The following is a 19,141-nucleotide window of genomic DNA, read 5'->3' on the forward strand; positions in this document are numbered from 1 at the left end:
AAACACAAAGCGAAGCAAACTATTCACACACGTTTTTAAATCATTCACTAAATACAGAACGTTTTGTTGTCAGCAATTCAATCACAGGATATGTATGCAAGAAGAGCTTACTTGAATACAAATAGGTTGTTGGCGGCTGCCACTGCGACGGTGTTCTCGCGAGGATGCCATGAGGCGTGCAGGATCTTGCGGTTAAAGTCCAGTTCGTCCATGCCAAAGGTGAACGCTCCGTTGTTGGCATTCTCGTTGTTGCGACCTCGCGCCACAGCAGCAAGCTTCTGCTTCGATCCTGGTCTTTTACCGACCTTGAACGCGCTTTTGTCCGCTTGCAGTGGCACGTCTGTCTTGCCCTGGCTGTCATAAATATGGAAAGTGTTGCTGTACGATCCAGTAAGGACGGACCTAAAACGGGCACGGTGAGATAACCCGCTTAGTCTGCTGGTGTTTTTGATAAATTCTCCTTACTTTCCATCGCCACTGAACGTGCACTCGAATTTGTCAAAGATGCAATCATTTTCATACAAATCGCAGAGTCTGCTGCGCAGTTGATCGTGAATATAGATGGTTTGTACGGGCTTGTTTTCCATATTGATATCCCAAATCTTGAGAGTTAGATAGTCGCGAGACAAGATGTATCGGCCATCGTGACTGAATTTAACGTCGGATACGGAGGATATAATCTCTGAAAAGAAAGAACGATTTGCTGGATCTTCAGCTTCCTCAAAAACTAACGCATGGACGATATCAATACAGTGGTACAGTCGAAGCACATATATTATATAGCCATGGAATACCTTTAGCATGTTGATCGCACAGAGCAGATTCACGCATGTCACTCAATTTGATTGCTCCTTTGCTTGAACTGTACATGAAAAGGTTGCAATGGATAGGATGGAACTCTGCAGCCGTAATGACTTCAGTCAGTTCTTCCATGTTTGCAGGCTTAATATCGACAATATCTAGAAAGAATCCCCTCGTTAGCACCAGGCTGGAGGCTCGTGATCAGGATAAGAAAAAATGCGTACTGAAACTCTGATCAGAAATAGCCAAGTTCCACAGGTTGATACGGAGGTCATCACCAGAGAGGTACGTTTCGCCATCGGAATTGGTTGATATGGAGTTAATATGGTATGTGTGAGCTGTCAAGAAAATTTTTTTTAGTTCCCCCCTATATTATGCATAGCTTGATCCTGCATCATCGTACCATTGGCATAAACTTTTCGAGGAACTGCGGCGATGATAGTGTCATGGTGTGTCAACTTTGGTATACGCAGCTGGGCGCCAGCTGTTGGGAGATGGTGATCGGCAACGTTGTTCTCAGCAACGACTTTGAGCGACTTTTCAAATACTTTCCAGAGTTTGATAGTCTTGTCTGTTACGAATATACGAATGTTACTCCCATCATCATCATCATCATCTCTTCTACTGAAATTTTTTCGCCTAACCGTTTGTGGATAGCAAAAAGTGTGCAGAGTTTTGCCGTTTGCACCATTTAACCTTGTTGATCTTCTCTTCGATCTCCAAACTTTTCAGATAATCAAACTCGGCTTCATGCGACTGAAACTCGGTATGGAATTTGTACTCGCAACCTTGTTTCTAGTCTACATGTCAGCGTAATCCGTTGCTTGCTGTAATTGACGACGCAATAATAAAATTGTTTTTGATGCCTACGTCTTCGTTGCGTTCAAATAAAACGACACGACCGCCCCTGTCACCCGTCGCTAAATAGTCACCGGTAGGGTCGAACTCGACAGCCGTGATGAGGTCAGCTGCAAAAAGAACGAAATAAGAACCCGCAGTTTCTCCCCATTCGAGGGTCCATGACGAGGACACCCCGTGGTCCGAGGTGTGTTCATTTGCTCATCAAGCTCGACACAAACAACATACCGTCCGTAATATCATCGGCATCGCCCTTGTCACCGAAACATTGCGTGCACTTCCAGTCGTGTTGCTCTTCCACCATTACTTGATTTGCACCGAGAGAAAAAGTTTTTTATTGCTAAAGAGAGGGGTTGAAAGAAAGAAAAATAAATAAAAGACTCTTGCCAAGTCGGTAAAGAGCGCGCAAGACCCGCTCTAATGAAGATAATATTACAGTCGAATCAAAAGGACCGCACGCAACACAGCACTGCAATCCAATAATTACTCCAGAGAATAGAAAAAAGGTAGCCAATCGTCTATCCTCTCGCGGCTCTGCTTATCCATGGCTTATCGCCCGTGCCTGTTACTTGGATTGCCCTGGGATCGATCATTGCAGCATTTTTTTTCTCTGGTGGATCACGCCCGCGCCAATCAGAAGACAAGCAGATCCGTGCCCATCCCCCCCCCTCCGCGCGCTCTCCTTGCCGAAAAAAGAAATCATGGGATTCAGCAAACAAGTTGATATCGGCAGCTAAGTACAGTAGTACTACAAAGTGAGATTGAATTACAGACCAGAAACTGGTAGCAGTGCGTGGTTGCTGAGACGAGAAACATAGTGAAAGCAATACAAATAAAGCCTACAACGTTCACAACCAATGCTTTTGCGACTCTTTCTTTTTCTTTGAAACCTAGTATTCTCTGCAATCAAAATACCTCCAAAGAAAGGTCGTGGCACTAAGCGCAAAGAAGGACAAACAAGGGGGAGGAAGAACAACCACCACAGAAGAAGACAAAGGAAGGAAGATGGACAAGAAGAACAGGTGAAAGAGGAGCAGCCACCGCAGGATGGTGGGAGCGAAAAAAACCACTGCAAAGGAGCAACAGTCTGTCGACGAATCCAAAGGCGCGTCTACTTTTCGTACCGCCCCAAGGCAAGTAGCAGCAATATCCGACTATAGGATGACAGTTGCAAATCTGCCTCTACATTTTTTGTAACGCCCAAAGAAAAAAATCTTTATTTCCAATCCTCATCGAATCCTATGCCTTTGTGGTCCCAGTTACCATCGATATCCAAAGTAACCTCCGCAGCTTTCATCCACGACTGTTCGAACGATGTCTGGCTGCCATAGATAATCTGCCCGACAGCGCATGCCCTTACGACTTTGATCACATGCTCTTCTTGGGCTTTGAGAGCACGGTTGAAAATACTTAGCCATGGATTCAGGGCGTTTTTATCGGCCAAAGGCGTCTCGTACTCTGCCAGCAGATCGAATTGCAAGCTGGGTCGACCTCGAGAAACATAATACGCAAGAGTTGTCGCTGCATGTGCTTCCAACAAAGAAGCCGCCTCATCTACATTGAGGTGCGGTAGTAGAATATGGACAGCGTGGATAGAAGTAACTGCATGCGCCAAAAAGAAATCAAGTTTGGTTCCTCGTTCTCGGATTCCGGATGCGGCAAATACAAGCACGCAAGCCATGTAAAGCTCCTTCATTCTCTCTTCAATTTTGTCACCTGGAATAAAGAAAAGCGAAATCTCAGCGCGCTGTATACAAGAGAAGCTTGTGCATAACTGAACACATTACCTTCAACTTTCCATTTTGACGTGTATGTCTTCAATTTGTTTACAGCCTTCTCGTTTCCAAGGAACTTTCTGATCTTGTTCGAGTCCTTGAACTTGACAACGTCATCGAAATCTGTATCCTTTTGAATTTCTTGGACGACACTGATGATAGCGTTGTCTTTGAGCGCATTCTCTAGTTCTTTTTGGGTTGTGTGGGTTACCGCTATGTTGAGTCGAGACGCAACATCGGATGCCAGCTGTGAAAGTTTGCTTTCACGGGCGACAGGTTCAATTGTGCTTTTGATAGCTGGTTGTTTCGAGACCAGTGGTGACAAGTTTGCTTCGGTGCACGCAGCCATAGCGAGTGCTTCGGCAGCTACTTTAGGCAAGTCGAATTCCAAGGCGTATCCAAGGTGGATTAATGGATGGTATGCACCTCCGACCGTGCGCGCAAGGAAATCTTCGGACCAAACCCATCTTCGCACAGTTTCAATCATGCCGTATTCATCAATTTCCTTTGTAAACATGTTAAGGAAGCTTGTATATGCGTCTCGGTTACCGAGCTGGCTGCGGAAGTTGTTTCTGTCGAGGTCTTGCAAAGGAGGCGGAAGCTTTCGCTGGTAGGATGCATGAAAGTCGTATATTTCTTGCAGTCTGCGAGTATCCGCCCCCATGGAATACGCGGCCAGCAAATGATGGATCAAGTGGCTATAAATGGTAAAGTTCATGAATGTCTGCTTAACATAAGAAAATTGCTATATACCAACTTGTGAAAACCATCCTCGTTAAAGAAGATATGGTGCTCGGTGTGGTTTTTCTCCAAGAGGTGTTTGGATAAATCGAGCGTCCTGGGAGTGATACCAGGAATAATGAAGGCATATTCACGAGGATTTAAAGGTGTTCTTGGAGTGAGTCCAGACATATTGCGATGAAAGTTGCGTGAAAAGCGAAGCAGCATGGAAAAACAAGAAAATCAACTCCGGGAGAGAAGCTTCATGCATTAATTCTTTTCCCACTCATTACGTCACTGTTACCACGTTTTACGCAATTTAGCAAATCTCGCTACATTTGCTTAAAGACAGGATAATGACAGAAAAGTACAGCATGAGAACTTTGCTACTGTAAAAGTGACAAGAAAGAACAATATTGTCACAGTGTGTAGTTCAGATCAAGGAAGCCGATATGCCAGCCTAGTACAGTAGTTCCAGACCGAATCTAGCAACAGGATTTTCAGCAGTAACTCATTGTATTACAGGTTCAAGAACACGGGTATCCAGCAATTAGTGAATTACCTTACCTCAATTTTGCCATATATGTATTTACACTTACATGTGGATGACAAGCGTCGGAAAGCAGACTTTGAAGAGCAACAAACAAGGTCAGTTGACAGGAGCAAGTCACAGAGGGGCACTTTCTCTGCCCGCACTGAATTTTTTTCTTTACCTGTCAGTAACCAGCAAGCGCGTTTCGAACGATATACCCTCAGCACGACCGAGCAGGCCACCCCCCAGGACGGGCACAGTGTTAACAAGGAAAAGCACTCGACTCGGTCACTCCCACCCCCTACTCATTCGCTTTACGAGACCTGACATTGCATTACATCCAGCTGCGGTGTTTTGCGCCCTCCCCCTCCAATGACGAGCCTGGGCGGTCTCCACCACGTTACCCGTGTGCTGTGGCGAAAACGCAAGCCCACTCCTATCCAATGTCTTGTCTACTACTACCATGAACGTCACTGCAGCAATCAACTATCCAACGGCAATAGGCCGTTTTCCACAGCCGCCGCCTTCGAATCTAAGATACATACCCATCGCAACGTCAGCAGGAGCAACGCTGCAACAACGACTAGTACTATCACTACTTCTCCTCCACGTTCTACCTTGCAGCGTCACCCTCAAAATATAGAATTCACTCGCAAAAAGCGTGAACATTCCACGGAACTCACTCGGCTGCTGACAGGTGTCAAAGCATCAAAGGCGACGGAAAAGGACTTGAAAGTCATCTGGAGAGAGTTCGAGCGTGACCAGACAGGATATTTGCATCCACCGTTAGTCACAAAGCTACATCGACTTGTAGCTATCCTCGGCAATTTCGACACGATGAAGCGCTTGCAAGAGATACTCGATCGACGTGGCATGCTTCGAAGACCGGAAGATATGGATTGGGTCGTTTTATCGTATATTAAGATGAACAAAGTCCAAGGAGCACTCAGCATCTTGAACAACATGTATAAGCACGGCCAAACACCGGGTTCAATATCGTATGAGAATATTTTCAAATGGCTTGCCAAGCATTTCGACGACGACAGACATCATCAATTGGCAATTAATATTCTGGAAGAGATGACAAGACGTCGGATACATATTACTCGCCAAATGTACTATCAGCTGCTGGTGGGCGAAATTTTGCATCGATCGGACAAAGTACATCTGCTCGACTGGATAAAGCGGTTGTTGGCACGAGAATTCGAGTCAAAGCATCCGCGTGCAGCCATGAGAATGAAACGGTTTGTTAAATTAATGGAAGGCCGAGCGCACCCTGCCATAGAGGACGTGATGATTGCCGTTATGGATACCCGTCTGCAACTAGACATTGACACATGGAATGCTGCTATTCACGGCTGTGCACGTGCGGGCAACATGGAAGCTGCTCAGAGACTGCTGACGCTGGTTCGAAAGCAGATACATTTATCACCCAATCTATATACATTCCTACCATTGATCCGCGGTTATTTATGTCAGTTACCATCTATACACTTTCAACATGCAACAACAACAACACAACACCAATTTCGTCTCGACGCTGCTACCCACGTGTTTCGAGACATGATAGAATCTGGCATAACTCCCAACGTAGATGTCTACGGCGCGTTCCTAAAAGCTTACACAAGGGACGAGGCGACAGATGATGACACTTTACGGTTACAAACTATAAAGCAGCTAGTGGAAGCAAGTCTGTCGTCAGAAGAACGTATGCCCGACACATTCATGGTGCCTCTTTTCGAATATTTCATCGAGAAACGCAAGTTATCTGAAGCTGAAGATGTCTACTATATCCTGCGCAATTACGGGCATGAATTTAGCAGACGCTTTTTGGGATGTATTTATGAGTTGATCGCAACCATGGCAAGCCGAAGACTGCTGATATCAGCCATTACGCTCACGTACGATCTGCTCGGAATGGGCCACTGGCCGAGCAGCCACGCGATCTGTGAAGTCATCTGGGCCTGCGGGCGCCGCCGCGACATTGAAGCTGGAGAGCTGTTGATATCTGCAATGGAGGCAATCCAAAAGGAGAATCCTGCACTCAAGCTACATGCGTCTTGCTATGTTTCGCTGATACGCGAGTACGCCTTGGTACAAGATAAAGAAGGAGCAATGCAAACCTATCAAAAAGTCCTCAGTATGGGGTCTGCAAGTACGGAACTGATACAGCAAGCACAGCATTACTTGACACAGATCCATTAACAAGAAAAAATCACATTCTTCTCTCATCTTTGTAAATATACCAACCACTCAACCTTGTAAAAAGTAAAACTCGAACTTGCCAGTACTATTTAAACATACCCCAAATGTAGAAGTTGGTGGACATCGTAATAAATCACGCGTGGGACTCACGTCTTTCTGCGATGCTAAATACATATTTCTTTTCCATGCAAAATTCTTTTATACACACTTGGTATAGATGAGCCGATCCGTTTATGGTTTGCTTTCAATTTCTCTCTGGCAACGATCCATAACATTGGTTTGGTACGCATGTCAATTGATGAAGGAAAGGGAGAGCGTCAACTAAATAATGCTGAGATTTATAACTTTTTGGGGGAATTGTATTTTCGTTTGCACTAGCCTGGCCAAAGAAGCGTTCATAAGCGTGTCTTTACAAGGATGGGGGGAGTGTAAAAAAAAGCAAGTGACAAGGAAGAAATGGATATAGTATGAGGATACTCATAAAAAAATCTGGAAAAAGAGAAAAAAAAAAAGAAAAGTACATGGCAAAAGTATTTAAAGAGAGCATATGTGGAAGAAGAAAGTTAAATGGTGAAATTTTTTTTCCTTTTTCCTTTTTGTTCTTTCTTCATCTTCTTGAGGAGAAGAGAGAAAGGGAGAGAAAATAGAGACTAAAGTATAAGGGATAATGAGATCTGCAGGTAACAGTTTATGGATTCAGGATACCGCTGCTGTTGTTCGTGGATGTATTATCATTGACCCCTTCGTGTCCCCCTCCGGCGTCGTTGCTGGTGCTAGCATTGCTAGGTTGGTCGTTCTGAGGTCTGTCTCCTCCTGGATACAGCCTGTATGTTGAAAGACTACCAAAGCTCGATGGTGGTCCGCCTTGCTGTTGTTGTTGGTGATGACTAGGTTGTTGTTGTTGCTCGTTTACGCGGTAGTCAAAACTGTAAATGTCACCTGTAGTTGTAGGTTGTTGAGGGTATTCTCCGATAGGTCGCAGACCTAAACCATAATAAGCAAAAACGAATCTGCATGAATGAACCCTTGCTTACCTAGTGCAGGAGGAGGAGGATGGTAGGTGGCAGCGGTCTGGTGATGGTGCTGACGCGGCGAAGTTACAGGCTGCTGCTGGTGGGACGAGCAAGTCGCCTCGCTGGCAGAAGCCACGAGCCCGCCCTGACGCAAGCTTGCTGAAGATGGAGAAGTAGCAGTAGAGAACGCGCCACCACCTTCTAACCGAGATCCTGCATTCGAAGGCGTGTGATGATGCAGCGGCGAAGCATACAAATAGCTGCTTGGATTGTCAACAAAAAGCGGGTGCAGAATGTCAAGAATTTTGAACTGGGTAGCTAGCGCCTTTGCTCTTGCATAAGTGATCCTAAAGAAAGAAAAAAGGCACAAAGAATTATTAGCCAGACTGCAAATGAGTGCCAACAAAGCGCGGATCAATTACCAGACGCCCTTTAGATGCATGGCACCGACTTTAACGACCACGCGACCCTTTTCGTTTTTGAGGATACCGTCCCGTTTTCCTCGAGACATGCCGGCAACATTCAAAAGCTTAGTTCCGTTGATCATATCGTTATCTATGCACAGAAGAAAACGTGTCAACGCATCACATCAGCGATTAACTTTCGTGTCGTATCGTGCATTACCGTGGCGCCGGGCAACGCATATGCCGTTGGCATCTACCTGGTAGCAAATCGTGCCTTCGTCTTCCCAGAGCGTTGTTGTCAATTTTGGACGAGGCAGAAGCGGATGTCGCGAAGCTCCGTGATGCAAAGCAAAGCTAGGCAAGGGTCCACCGTAACCATATCCACCAGAGTTGCTTGCCGAGTGACGGCGGCTGGATCCGGTACCGCCGCCGCCGCCGTACGGATGATACAGATGATGCTGCCGGTCACTGCCTGCGCCGTACAGGATAGTACCTCCTGCGGACGCGGAGGGCGGTACAGGGGTCGAAGGAGGGGGAGGTGCAAAGTAATTGCTGTGAGAATAGGGCATTGGTGCCGGAAGACTCGTAGGCAAATGCTCGTTCCCACCGTTCGCGTAAAGATCTTCGGTGTTGCTGCTGGTGTTAGCATCCCCGTTTGCATCGCTGTACGGGTCTTGTTGCTGCTGTTGTTGCCAGGCACGAGGTATAGGGCTATCGTAATGCGTGCTTCCTCGCTCCAACGGTGGCGGCGGTGGGCCGAACGATTGTTTCGGATCTGCAGAGAAACCATAACAATCATTTGCAGCACTGCTAGCTGCATATTTTTGGTGGTACGATGGAGGCATCGATGCAGGTCTTGCCAAGGGATGATGCGAACTCGTCACTGCGTCGTGTGAAGGTTTGTTTGCTGTCGGATTGCTGCCGTATGGATACGTGGGCGTCTGTGGAGAAGTATACGACGAATGTTGCTGGTACATTATATATTTACTTTGTTTCTCGCGACCTATATATATGCCAAGAGGTATCAGAAATCCGACTGACTTTGGAGGATATGCAAGGAAGAGAGGAACAAACAGGTGAGCAATCAGCAGCCATTAACCAATGGATAATGAATTAAGGGCTCTCACACACACCGTGCATCAAAAGAACCCAGTGAATTGCCACCGTGCGGCCACACTTGTCCCTTTTACCAGTCCCATGCCTTCAAAGAACACGCGATGTTGCAGAAGCAAGCACCTTTAGATACTTACGAATAAATAGATAAAGTGCTTGGGAAACAAAAGGCGCTAAGTGCCTGTACGAGAATAAAGGTGAGAGAAAGAGTTAAAGGAAAAAATCGAATATAAAACAAGGTAAATGAAAAGAGGAAAAAGACAAAGGGGGGAGGATTCGAGGAACAAGATACACAAGCTCTCTTTCTTTCTCTCTTCCCTTTAAACGAGAAGAGCCTACTTTTTTCTTCTTTTGTTCTTTAAAGAGACAAGCGTAAGGGGCACTGACCAAGGGCCTTTTCCCGGCGAACCAGAGGGGCTTGCTTTTTTCGACCCGTCCTCTCTTGTTCCTCTCTTTTCCCTTTGTCTGTATAGAAAAGAGGAAGGGACTTACCGGATGGAAAATAATAAAGTGGAGCCGACGGCGCAAAAAAGGAGGAAGAAAAAGAACAGGAAAATAGATCGGGATCCATGAGAGGCCTTCCTTTTGTGATGGATGATGATGCAGGCGGTCTCAACAACAATGGGGCAAATATGACAAATTATTATCTCAAGTTGCACTACATGGTTGCAATGATGACCGCGCCATCGTCTATTTTTTTTTTTTTCTCGGCTCGATCTGGGGAGGAGGTTTAGTTCTTCAAATAACTCAATTTGTGCTCAGGAGATAGAAAATATCTTTCCAACACAGGTTGAACGGCGGAGTAGATGGGTTGCAGGGAGTAGACGAGGGGGGCAGCTCCCTTGGGGTCGAGCAAGGCCAAGAAAATCGAGGAGTGCATAACAGTGTTCATTGATAATCGTCCCAAAAAAACTGACAAGATGCAAGTGCATGCACCGTGTGCGCAACCGAATGCACATGTAATTGCATCGCTCTGCTTGCCGCTTACTGCGTGTCTAATTCCCTCCCAATTGCCGGCCGACCCTGATAGCCGGAAAGATTACCGCATGTAAAACCTTGTCTGTCTGTCTGTCTCGTCATCAGACCCGATATCACACACACACACACTCTCTCTCTCTCTCTCTATTTGGCGTCGTTGCGTCTGTCTAGGAGGTGGCATCAATGTCGATCTCCACAGGGGAACGACGACAAGTCCCTTGCAGTTCCTTCGCCGGTTATGAAATCAATAACATTAATTTCCTGCCAACATTTTCGCTCAATCTGCGTGGGGATCGATGCCAAGTTTCCCGTTTGGCGCCCTTGTTCTCCTCGTCGTGATACTCGTTACTGGTCGATCTAGAGCTGATTCCGCGACTCCAGGGTCACTGCTCGGCATAATGATTGCCGGCAATTATTAGCTTTGTTTAAAACTTTCTGCATCACCTTTTTTTGAACCATGCAAAAACTCTCTGTTGGAAAAGGGCACATTTTGACGATTCTTCACGACACTTAGCGACATTTCTTTATCTCAGGGTTCTCCTTTGTGGTACTCTGATCTGCTACAAATTAAAACAGTTTCACAAACACGGACATTTGAATATGACCCTTTGTGTTGTGTGGAACCAAACGATAGAATGCCAAATTCAAGTCAGATGCATAAGCTGACCAAGTTTTTTTTGATCACGCACACTAGCATGTGGCCGCCGTTTTCCATTGGAACCCTGCGACAGCTATTGACTGAGCCATGTGCCCTACCCGAGATGCTTGACAGAGAGATCATAGGATGCAGACAAGCATTGGAATTTTCACTTACCAGACCAACCCCCTTGATTTGAGATATTGCAAGAAAACGTCAGCGATGATGACTAGGCTCGTTGTCACTTGGTATAATGCACACGAGTTCCTAGTGCACAATGCGATGTTTCTGCCCTGGATTGCTTTGTAATTCGCTAAAAACAGAAAAAATTAGCCTTCCTTCTCTGCTCTCATCGTCGCTCGCGTGCTACCTTGCACGCATCTTTGCGCGCGATCTACTGGATGCAGATCGCTCTGGAATAAACCGATTTTGGAAATGGTAAATGGCAGATTTGTTTGACAAAGGACCTCAACTTGCTTGTACATTTCGTGCAACGTCAAGAAACAGATCCGATGCAGTTTACTAGAGTAAAGAATATAGATCCTTCATTGTTCACTCAACTGCTGAAGCAGAGTATCACAATCAACAGCTACTTATCGAAAGTAGAAGACGATGAGACTTGATACGTTCATTGATAGACAGCTATTATCGGCACCTAGACGCATTCCACTTATTCAAACCTTCATATCTGCAACCCGGTGCATGCAAAGGGAAACGATCGCTATTCTCGTACGGAGGAGCCGTCTATGATAGAAGATTTGGAAGAAATGCGCAGTGACGCTACTAGAAGGAGTGCTGGTCGGAAAAGCTAACTCACAAGCGTTGTCCCGATTTCGCTTGATTCTAGCGCTTAGAACGCTGTCCAATACACCAAGTGTATGCAATATCATGGACAAAGTATACATGCAATTCTGCTGGGAGCATCCTAGTAAAGATATTTTATGTACAAGCAAATAGCATCCTTTTAATTATCGCTACTAAACACGACTTAGAAACTGACACTATCTATCATTGTGCCAAGAGCCATGGTAATGTTGTTGCCCATGACCTTTTCAACATTCTCCTCCAAATGACGCTTAGGGTCCTGTTTGCCAACGTGTCGTGTCTTGAGCTGCTCAGGGGTCATTGTAAGCTCCTCCTGTACAGACTTGTTGTATGACTCAGCAAGTGAGAGCATTTTCTACAGAGTGCAGTGAAGCTTTAGTAAAGATGGTAAACATCAAAGAGCAGAATTACATACCTTGACGCTTTCTTCGTTTCCTTCCTGGTGTTCCGTGAAGTTTTCCAACGTTAATCCGTGAGTCCAGTTCTTCTTGTGAAGGTTCAGCAGCATCTTTTCCTCTAATTCGTTTTTTCTGTAATCGATAGCCAAAGAATAATAGTGTCGATTTAATCCGTGAATGAGTGCTTGAATGGAAGGTTTGTTGAGATGACCAATGTTGGATGTCGTCTGGCGTGGTTCTTGGCCAAGCATAGCGGTTTGTGGGTTGATGGTGCGGAAGGCATCGATAACGACTTTTCCTTTGACAGACTGAATAGGATCAATGACGACGGCTACTGCACGTGCATTTAATTGTTCAAAGCTCTACAAAATACATATGCATCAGAAAAAGGTTTGACGGTTTGCAACCTTTCATCACTTTATATTACCTGCTGGGTATTAATATCGACGCTAGAAAGCCAGCATCCGAAACCAGGATGAGAGTGGTACCAGCCGACAACCATTTCAGGCCTTGATATTTACGTTGGTTAGCATGCCCTTTGCTTAATATTTTTCAAATGATTATCTCAAGTATTCACCTTCCAGTCTGCTTCAGCATATCCAACATGTTGGTCTGGAAAACAGGATCTACAGCTTCGACAGAGACACCTGTACCACTCTGTGGCATAGCAAAAACATCGACAACTCGTACTGTATATTCGTCAACGAATTCACCCAACATGAGACCCATAACTTCCATGGGCACACCGGCACGGCCTGGGGAAATCGCGTCAATACCGTTACTGCATTGATTAACTGTAAGTAATTTTGACTAACCGTGCTTCAGCATCTACAGAGAGCTCGTTAGTATGAAAGCTTTACAGTCCTATGTATACTCCTTCAAAATACCTTGACAAGTGCAAGAGACGAAATGTGTACAGTTTCGGCATTGTCGACAGTTTCAGTGTCTACACCAGGCTGTGCCTATGGACACGATGCGTCAGAAGACACGTTTGTCGGTTTGAATACATAGTTAATTCGAACCTGTCCAAAGCCGGCAGCAGCCGATCCGAGCATACGTTGAAGTCGATCCATCTTTGTAAGTCAATAACAAGTGTAAGATAGTGTGGTTAGCGGGGACGCGTAATGTGCCTCCCATTTTTGCCGCCGCCCGGCACCAAGCATTCAGTATCCGACAATTGAGTCCAGTGGTATGCGGATGCTATCCAACAAAGTAGATCAATTTTTATTTACAAAGTAACTTTTAGTCTATAAGCGGCCTCGAGGATCTTTCACGCTGTATATTCTCAAGTTGCCTGCGTATTTTCCGTCTGACAGTACTTCGTCGCCTGCATAAGCTAGATAATAGTCCTTTGGAGACCATGCAACGGTGTTCATGGCAGCTGTGCATTCAATATGCTTGACTGACTGCGAACTCTCAACATGTGACTAGATAATCATGTTCATTGTTAGCGTAATCGACCTCCTCCTGTCATATCTCGAAGTCATAACCCTTACAATATCGATAAAACTATCTTCTGACGCAGACGCAATAAATTGACCATCGAAACTAAAGCTCAAAGTACGTACTGGCCATCTAAAAAGAAAGGAATGCCACGTTCAATATCTCAGGGCAAAAGGTGCCATGTAAATACTTACGTCAAATCACTAAAAGTCTTTACACAGCCGAGTGTTTTCATGTCCCACAAGGTAACCATGGCATCTGCTGATCCCACAGCCAAGTATTTACCGGTAGGATCTGCTTCCACGCAGTAGCAGTTTGCTGTGTGTGCTTTGAGAGTGTTTACAAGTTGGAGGGATGGGTATTCATATACTCGAACGGTGCCCTGGCCTGTCGTGACGAAGAACAGATTGTTGGCGTTATTCCACGTGATTTCGTTAACCTCCACACTGTGTTTCTGTGTCATCTTGATGGTAAAAGTACGTGTATCTATGAAGCTGATGGTGTCGCTCTTGTCTCCCACTGCAATGTTGTGGCCATCCGGGCTCCAGCAGATATTAATGTTCTCCCCACCGGTTTGAATAATAGATGTGCATTTTCCAGCTAGTGATCCAACATATTAATTCATCGATTGCGAAAGAAAAGGTGATATACAATAGCTTACATCTCTGATCCCATATCCGTACTGTTTTGTCGCACGATGCTGTTGCAAGCCCATCAGGATGCGTTGGATCCCAATCCAGCTGGTCTACACTATCCGTGTGGCCTTTCAGTTCCAAAGAATGTCGAATATCCGTCTATGTGAGCTACTGTTAATCTTTCCACACTACAGGTATTCCATTGCTGCTGCACTGTAGATCACATACACCGCGATGAGGTGCCCAGACGCGCGCTGTCTTGTCGACAGAGCCTGACGCCAGACGTCTGCCATCGCAGTTCCACGCGACAGTGTGAACTTTCTCCTTGTGGCCCTTGTACTCTTTGCTTCGATAGTGCTCAAACATATATGTCATCTAACCGATGCGTCAGACGTGCGTTCTTCCTTGCAAATGAGCAGTCGTTCAAACCTCGTTGTGCGTAATTGGAGAGCGGTGGTAGTAGTATCTTTCGAGATAGCCGACGGGTGGATACCAGTCGTATATAATACGACCGCTGTCGTCAAGTCTTTCGTCGGGTTCTCCAGCAGTAGCGGTTGCAACAGGTTCTGAGGAATCCATTCGAACGATTCGGGCGATCTACACGATCAAGATAGGCAAGGACGAGAAGTGGCTGTCAGGAGAGTCTCCGCCAAATCTGGAAATGCCGCATTTTGTCGAGTCAAAAAGCCAGCGTGCGTACAGCGTAGTATTTAATTCTACGAGCTTATATGTTACGTGTAGAGAAGGTAGATCCATCAAGACGGTCCCTGGTCTACAGGAAAATCGAACGAGTGGCAAAAAAGCATGATGAAAACCGGTTTTTATAAAACAAGCAAGTTCTAAGTGGAAGAAAGAGCGATAGAGAGAGTGTGTATATGTGTGTCTTTGTAGTAGTAGTGTATATCTATGAAGCCGTAACCTGGACATCCAAATCGACCTTTGAGCCTGCAAAGCTGACAGTAATTTTGTGGGTACCCAATGTCTTGATACGGCCGCCTTCAGATTTGAATTCAATGGATGCTTTGTCAACAACGAGATCGTACTCTTCTTTGAGTTTGGAGACTAGATCTTCTGCTGTCACGGAACCGAACGTGTTTTCTGTGCCGGGAACTGCTGCTCTCTTGAAGACAAGAGTATCGATATCTGCCAAAGTTTCATGTAGCTTCTTTGCATGTTCAGATCGTCGCAAGCTCTGGTTCTCCTCATCAGCGCTCTACAGTGATGATTGTGTGAGATATTCATTTCTGAATGACAAAGGCGTCCGTTCTAATAGCTATTAGGTGACAAATTCGCACCTTCTTGGCCTTAGCATATTGTCGCTGCAAGCGTTGCTGTTCCTCTAGTTGTCGGTTGCGCTGCCCTTCCTTGTGTGCAATGTAGCTGGCTTTGCCGGAAGGATAGAGAACGTTTCGCATAATACCGGCTATTGTTCGATGATTCACTTGCGTATTAGAAACCTCTGCTCATTCGAATACTAAATGCGGTATCTGGTTGTTTTCATCAACTTACGCGCAACAGACACAATTTGATCTATCGATACCATTAATTAAATGCATGGTTTTTCAAAAATGTAACAAGCGCAGGAAGCATACCTTTGGCACCGAGATTCTCAACATACTCGTTCAGTCGTACGTCAATGTAAGCTTTCTTTTGTACATGACGCTGTCCCCTCGAACGTTAAAATAAGGCTCACTCAAATACACTGCTTTTCACAATTCACGCACCTTGGCAACGACGTTAGCACGGAATGGAAGAGCCGCTGGTAATCGCCGTGGCAACAGGAAGTTCATTTTAAGGTCAAAGCTGGGTGGTGTCTGCCTTTGACACTTTCCAAAATTTGTGGCTGCTCCTCCCGGCGGTGTCTGAGTCTGAGCAACCCTGCCCTTCAAGGCAACCTCCTCAGGAACCATGATACTCCAATTCTAAACCGCCAGAAATTATAAAAGTGAAATATGTTACTACATCGAAATAATCCACAATTATTTACAAGTACAATGGTAGTATGAAATGTCTAAGCAGTATGCATGGCTGCCAGTGCCATGTCTGCGACTATACCGGACCATACAATGGCACCAGTCTGGTGGTTGCTTCTAAACTTTTGCCAACAGCTTTTTGGATCGTCGTAATTGACTGTTCTGAGTTGCCAGGCCAAATGTGCAGCTGCACCGCCAACACTGATTAGATAGAATGGCAAGCCCTGGCCATTCATGTATCCAGCAAGTGCCGTCAAACCAACAAAGGCGCTCGAAAAGCAAGCGAGCCACTGAGGTGTTTTCTCTCCAAATCGCAGGGCCGTAGATTTAACGCCGGCAATAACATCGTCCTTCTTGTCTTGGTGCGCGTAGATTGTATCGTAAGTTAGCGTCCATGCGACGCCACCTGCATAGAGCGGTGCACAGACATTCCAATCTACGGAACCCATCATGGCAGACCAGCCGACCAAGGCACCGTAGTTGAAAGCCAAACCAAGCACTACCTGAGGCCAGTAGGTGATACGTTTCATGAGCGGATAAGTGACAACGAGACTTAGAGAAGACATTGTGAGCAGGATAGTGTACTGGTTGAAAGCAAGCAAAGTCGATGCAGCGCACAGCATTTGCAGTCCGGTGAACAAGATGCCTTGCTTCACGGTCACCGCGCCCGCTGCAATGGGACGTATTTTGGTGCGCTCCACCTTACCATCAAAATCCCGGTCCCAAAGATCATTGATAGTACATCCAGCGCCTCGCATGGCTATAGCTCCAAATCCAAATAGTCCAAGCATGCCCATGGTACTTAGGAGAGGCAGATGCCCGCTGTAAGATGCCATTGTGATGCTCCAAGCTATACATCGGAAACGGATAAAAGATTAACTGACTTGGGAACTGACGGATTTCTGTCGATGTCGGAACGTACCACAAGGCCAGTACAATAGCCATGTTCCAATGGGTTTGTCAATACGAGCAAGGAAAGCATACGGTGCAATCTTGGGCGGTAACCGATCGATCCAACTCCCATACTTTGTACGCTGTTGTTTGTCGCCCTCTTCTTGGTCTACTGGATGGCTAGTCGTTGTGGCCGCCAATTGTTGACTCGAAGACTGCATATAGCCTTTTTGCACATGGATTATCGAGCCGAACTGTAATCGCTGCAAAGGAACCTTGCGACGGAAAAAGATCGGTGAGACGATCGTTCGGTAGGATCGTACTTGCGACAAGGACGACGGCCGAATCAAGACTTGCTTTGTTAGCGTAACGGCCAGCGACAGTCTCATTGCGTACGCCAACAAGGAAAGCACCTGGGAAGACAGGTAGTAAGAGGGGAAGGAAAACTGTCTTTAACCAGGGCCAGTCGTTTTGGGAGCACCACGAGGCTGCGCCCGGAACGGACCTTAATTCCCGATGGAAGGGACGATGCGATGAGAGGTACCTTTGTTTTAAGCTATTGAAGAATGCTAGCTATACCACTTCCAGAACGCAGTTAATCATGGCGCTCCAAAACTCGACAACTTATTCATTTGACAATAGAAAGTCATGTATCTTTAATTGTAATATATCCTATTTATGCCTCTTTGTAAAAAGATGCTTTTACTCTTCATTACTATATCAGCTATACAACTTGGAGGGTTTCTACGTACACATAGCTCAAAGGAAAGGATATGCTATTACAAGTATAAAGAAGAAAATCAAACCGTGGACAAAGAGAAGGTGGAAGAAGAAGCGAGCAGAGGAGCTAATGGGTTTGCGACAGGCGGAGGAGGATCGAGCCACAGAAGAAAGTTCCTGAAGTACGTGACTTAATCTCTTTGCTACAGGTTTTTCAAAAATTGTTGGCGCATTAATCCACAATGTGGATTTGTACATTTATTAATCTATCTTATAACAAAGCATCACAAGAAAATGGTTAGATCGGCAACGCAAAAGGGATCTTTTGCTTCATCGTACTCCACTAGATGGAACTATTTATTCACATTTGGGACATTTTGGTGACGGCATTGCTGACTGTATGGTATCCTAACACCTTTATGAAAGAAACACGTGACAACTTATCAATCACAATGATATTAAAATAACAATACAAAAGTAACAACCATGTTTTAAAATCCTGAAAAGTCTAGAAAAGCCCGTACCATCTGACCACAGAGATGAGAATTATGTATGCAAATGTTTACGCTTTCATAATTACAGTTTTCGACCAAATTCAACCAAACGACCTTATTGCATTAGGGAGACCACCATACTTAATTGTTGTATGCATCGGTATCTCGTTGCGAAAGAAGAGACCCAAGCAAAGTATACAGCTGTTATTCATTGACGATAGGACGCATGACAAATGATGATTTCATACATATGATATCACGAGAAGAGAAGTGATAAATAGATTGGCATTCATATTTTCTTTCTGTGCTCCTTCATCCATGTAGTGAGCTAATTCTTCAGGTTTTCCACGTTGAGTATATATGTATTTTTTGATGGTCACTGGAAACAATCATTATAACTTAACTCTTTCTGGCAGGCACCATGAAGTCTTATCTTTCTCATTTAATATTTGCAAGAACAGTTTCTACAAGCTGAACAGGAAGCCTTTGTCGACTTAGTCATACAGCACACGGGCTACCCTTCCCGCCTCTGTGCCTGGTAAACAAGTTGAGATTCTCTTTTTTAGACGTAGGCTAACTCGCAGGGACGTTTGACGCGCTCGAGCTGCTGACTGAAATTGCAGCAAGGGTCTGCTTAATGCAGGTAAGCAGCTTAAGGAACCAGTAGCGGGTATAGTTTCATACTGTTGTGAATTAGAGGTTTTCTAGCGTCATTTATTTCTGAAA

At 45.4% G+C, this 19,141-nt stretch overlaps 8 protein-coding genes across 8 annotated transcripts; 1 reads left to right on the forward strand and 7 right to left on the reverse strand.

Moving 5' to 3' along the window:
- Positions 1-40: 40 nt before the first annotated feature.
- VTP01DRAFT_9017 (uncharacterized protein) lies at positions 41-1,963 on the reverse strand (the record flags this gene model as incomplete). Its single annotated transcript, XM_069388203.1, has 9 exons — positions 41-47; positions 112-402; positions 466-727; positions 795-959; positions 1,026-1,139; positions 1,205-1,372; positions 1,446-1,596; positions 1,672-1,769; positions 1,888-1,963. 9 exons carry the CDS (start codon positions 1,961-1,963, stop codon positions 41-43), a joined length of 1,332 nt encoding a protein of 443 aa, XP_069240523.1.
- Positions 1,964-2,875: 912 nt separating this feature from the next.
- VTP01DRAFT_9018 (uncharacterized protein) lies at positions 2,876-4,346 on the reverse strand (the record flags this gene model as incomplete). The annotated part of the gene is made up of 3 exons (XM_069388204.1): positions 2,876-3,375; positions 3,447-4,132; positions 4,192-4,346. 3 exons carry the CDS (start codon positions 4,344-4,346, stop codon positions 2,876-2,878), a joined length of 1,341 nt encoding a protein of 446 aa, XP_069240524.1.
- A 712-nt stretch (positions 4,347-5,058) lies between these two features.
- On the forward strand, positions 5,059-6,891 carry VTP01DRAFT_9019 (uncharacterized protein; the record flags this gene model as incomplete). Its single annotated transcript, XM_069388205.1, has 1 exon — positions 5,059-6,891. One exon carries the CDS (start codon positions 5,059-5,061, stop codon positions 6,889-6,891), a length of 1,833 nt encoding a protein of 610 aa, XP_069240525.1.
- Positions 6,892-7,579: 688 nt separating this feature from the next.
- On the reverse strand, positions 7,580-10,313 carry VTP01DRAFT_9020 (uncharacterized protein; the record flags this gene model as incomplete). Its single annotated transcript, XM_069388207.1, has 7 exons — positions 7,580-7,875; positions 7,926-8,251; positions 8,327-8,459; positions 8,529-9,311; positions 9,559-9,602; positions 9,914-10,003; positions 10,207-10,313. 7 exons carry the CDS (start codon positions 10,311-10,313, stop codon positions 7,580-7,582), a joined length of 1,779 nt encoding a protein of 592 aa, XP_069240526.1.
- Positions 10,314-12,024: 1,711 nt separating this feature from the next.
- On the reverse strand, positions 12,025-13,332 carry VTP01DRAFT_9021 (uncharacterized protein; the record flags this gene model as incomplete). The annotated part of the gene is made up of 7 exons (XM_069388208.1): positions 12,025-12,216; positions 12,277-12,621; positions 12,687-12,768; positions 12,837-13,014; positions 13,075-13,087; positions 13,147-13,221; positions 13,282-13,332. 7 exons carry the CDS (start codon positions 13,330-13,332, stop codon positions 12,025-12,027), a joined length of 936 nt encoding a protein of 311 aa, XP_069240527.1.
- Positions 13,333-13,506: 174 nt separating this feature from the next.
- Positions 13,507-14,916, reverse strand: VTP01DRAFT_9022 (uncharacterized protein; the record flags this gene model as incomplete). Its single annotated transcript, XM_069388209.1, has 6 exons — positions 13,507-13,686; positions 13,756-13,834; positions 13,897-14,302; positions 14,364-14,496; positions 14,566-14,712; positions 14,767-14,916. 6 exons carry the CDS (start codon positions 14,914-14,916, stop codon positions 13,507-13,509), a joined length of 1,095 nt encoding a protein of 364 aa, XP_069240528.1.
- A 325-nt stretch (positions 14,917-15,241) lies between these two features.
- On the reverse strand, positions 15,242-16,247 carry VTP01DRAFT_9023 (uncharacterized protein; the record flags this gene model as incomplete). The annotated part of the gene is made up of 5 exons (XM_069388210.1): positions 15,242-15,550; positions 15,633-15,760; positions 15,847-15,867; positions 15,930-15,999; positions 16,062-16,247. 5 exons carry the CDS (start codon positions 16,245-16,247, stop codon positions 15,242-15,244), a joined length of 714 nt encoding a protein of 237 aa, XP_069240529.1.
- A 101-nt stretch (positions 16,248-16,348) lies between these two features.
- Positions 16,349-17,590, reverse strand: VTP01DRAFT_9024 (uncharacterized protein; the record flags this gene model as incomplete). Its single annotated transcript, XM_069388211.1, has 2 exons — positions 16,349-17,160; positions 17,233-17,590. The coding sequence occupies 2 exons, from the start codon at positions 17,588-17,590 to the stop codon at positions 16,349-16,351; spliced, it is 1,170 nt and encodes a 389-aa protein (XP_069240530.1).
- Positions 17,591-19,141: the final 1,551 nt, after the last annotated feature.

Source organism: Rhizomucor pusillus, assembly GCF_041956525.1.
Source record: "Rhizomucor pusillus strain CBS 183.67 unplaced genomic scaffold VTP01scaffold_6, whole genome shotgun sequence".
NCBI lineage: Eukaryota > Fungi > Mucoromycota > Mucoromycetes > Mucorales > Lichtheimiaceae > Rhizomucor > Rhizomucor pusillus.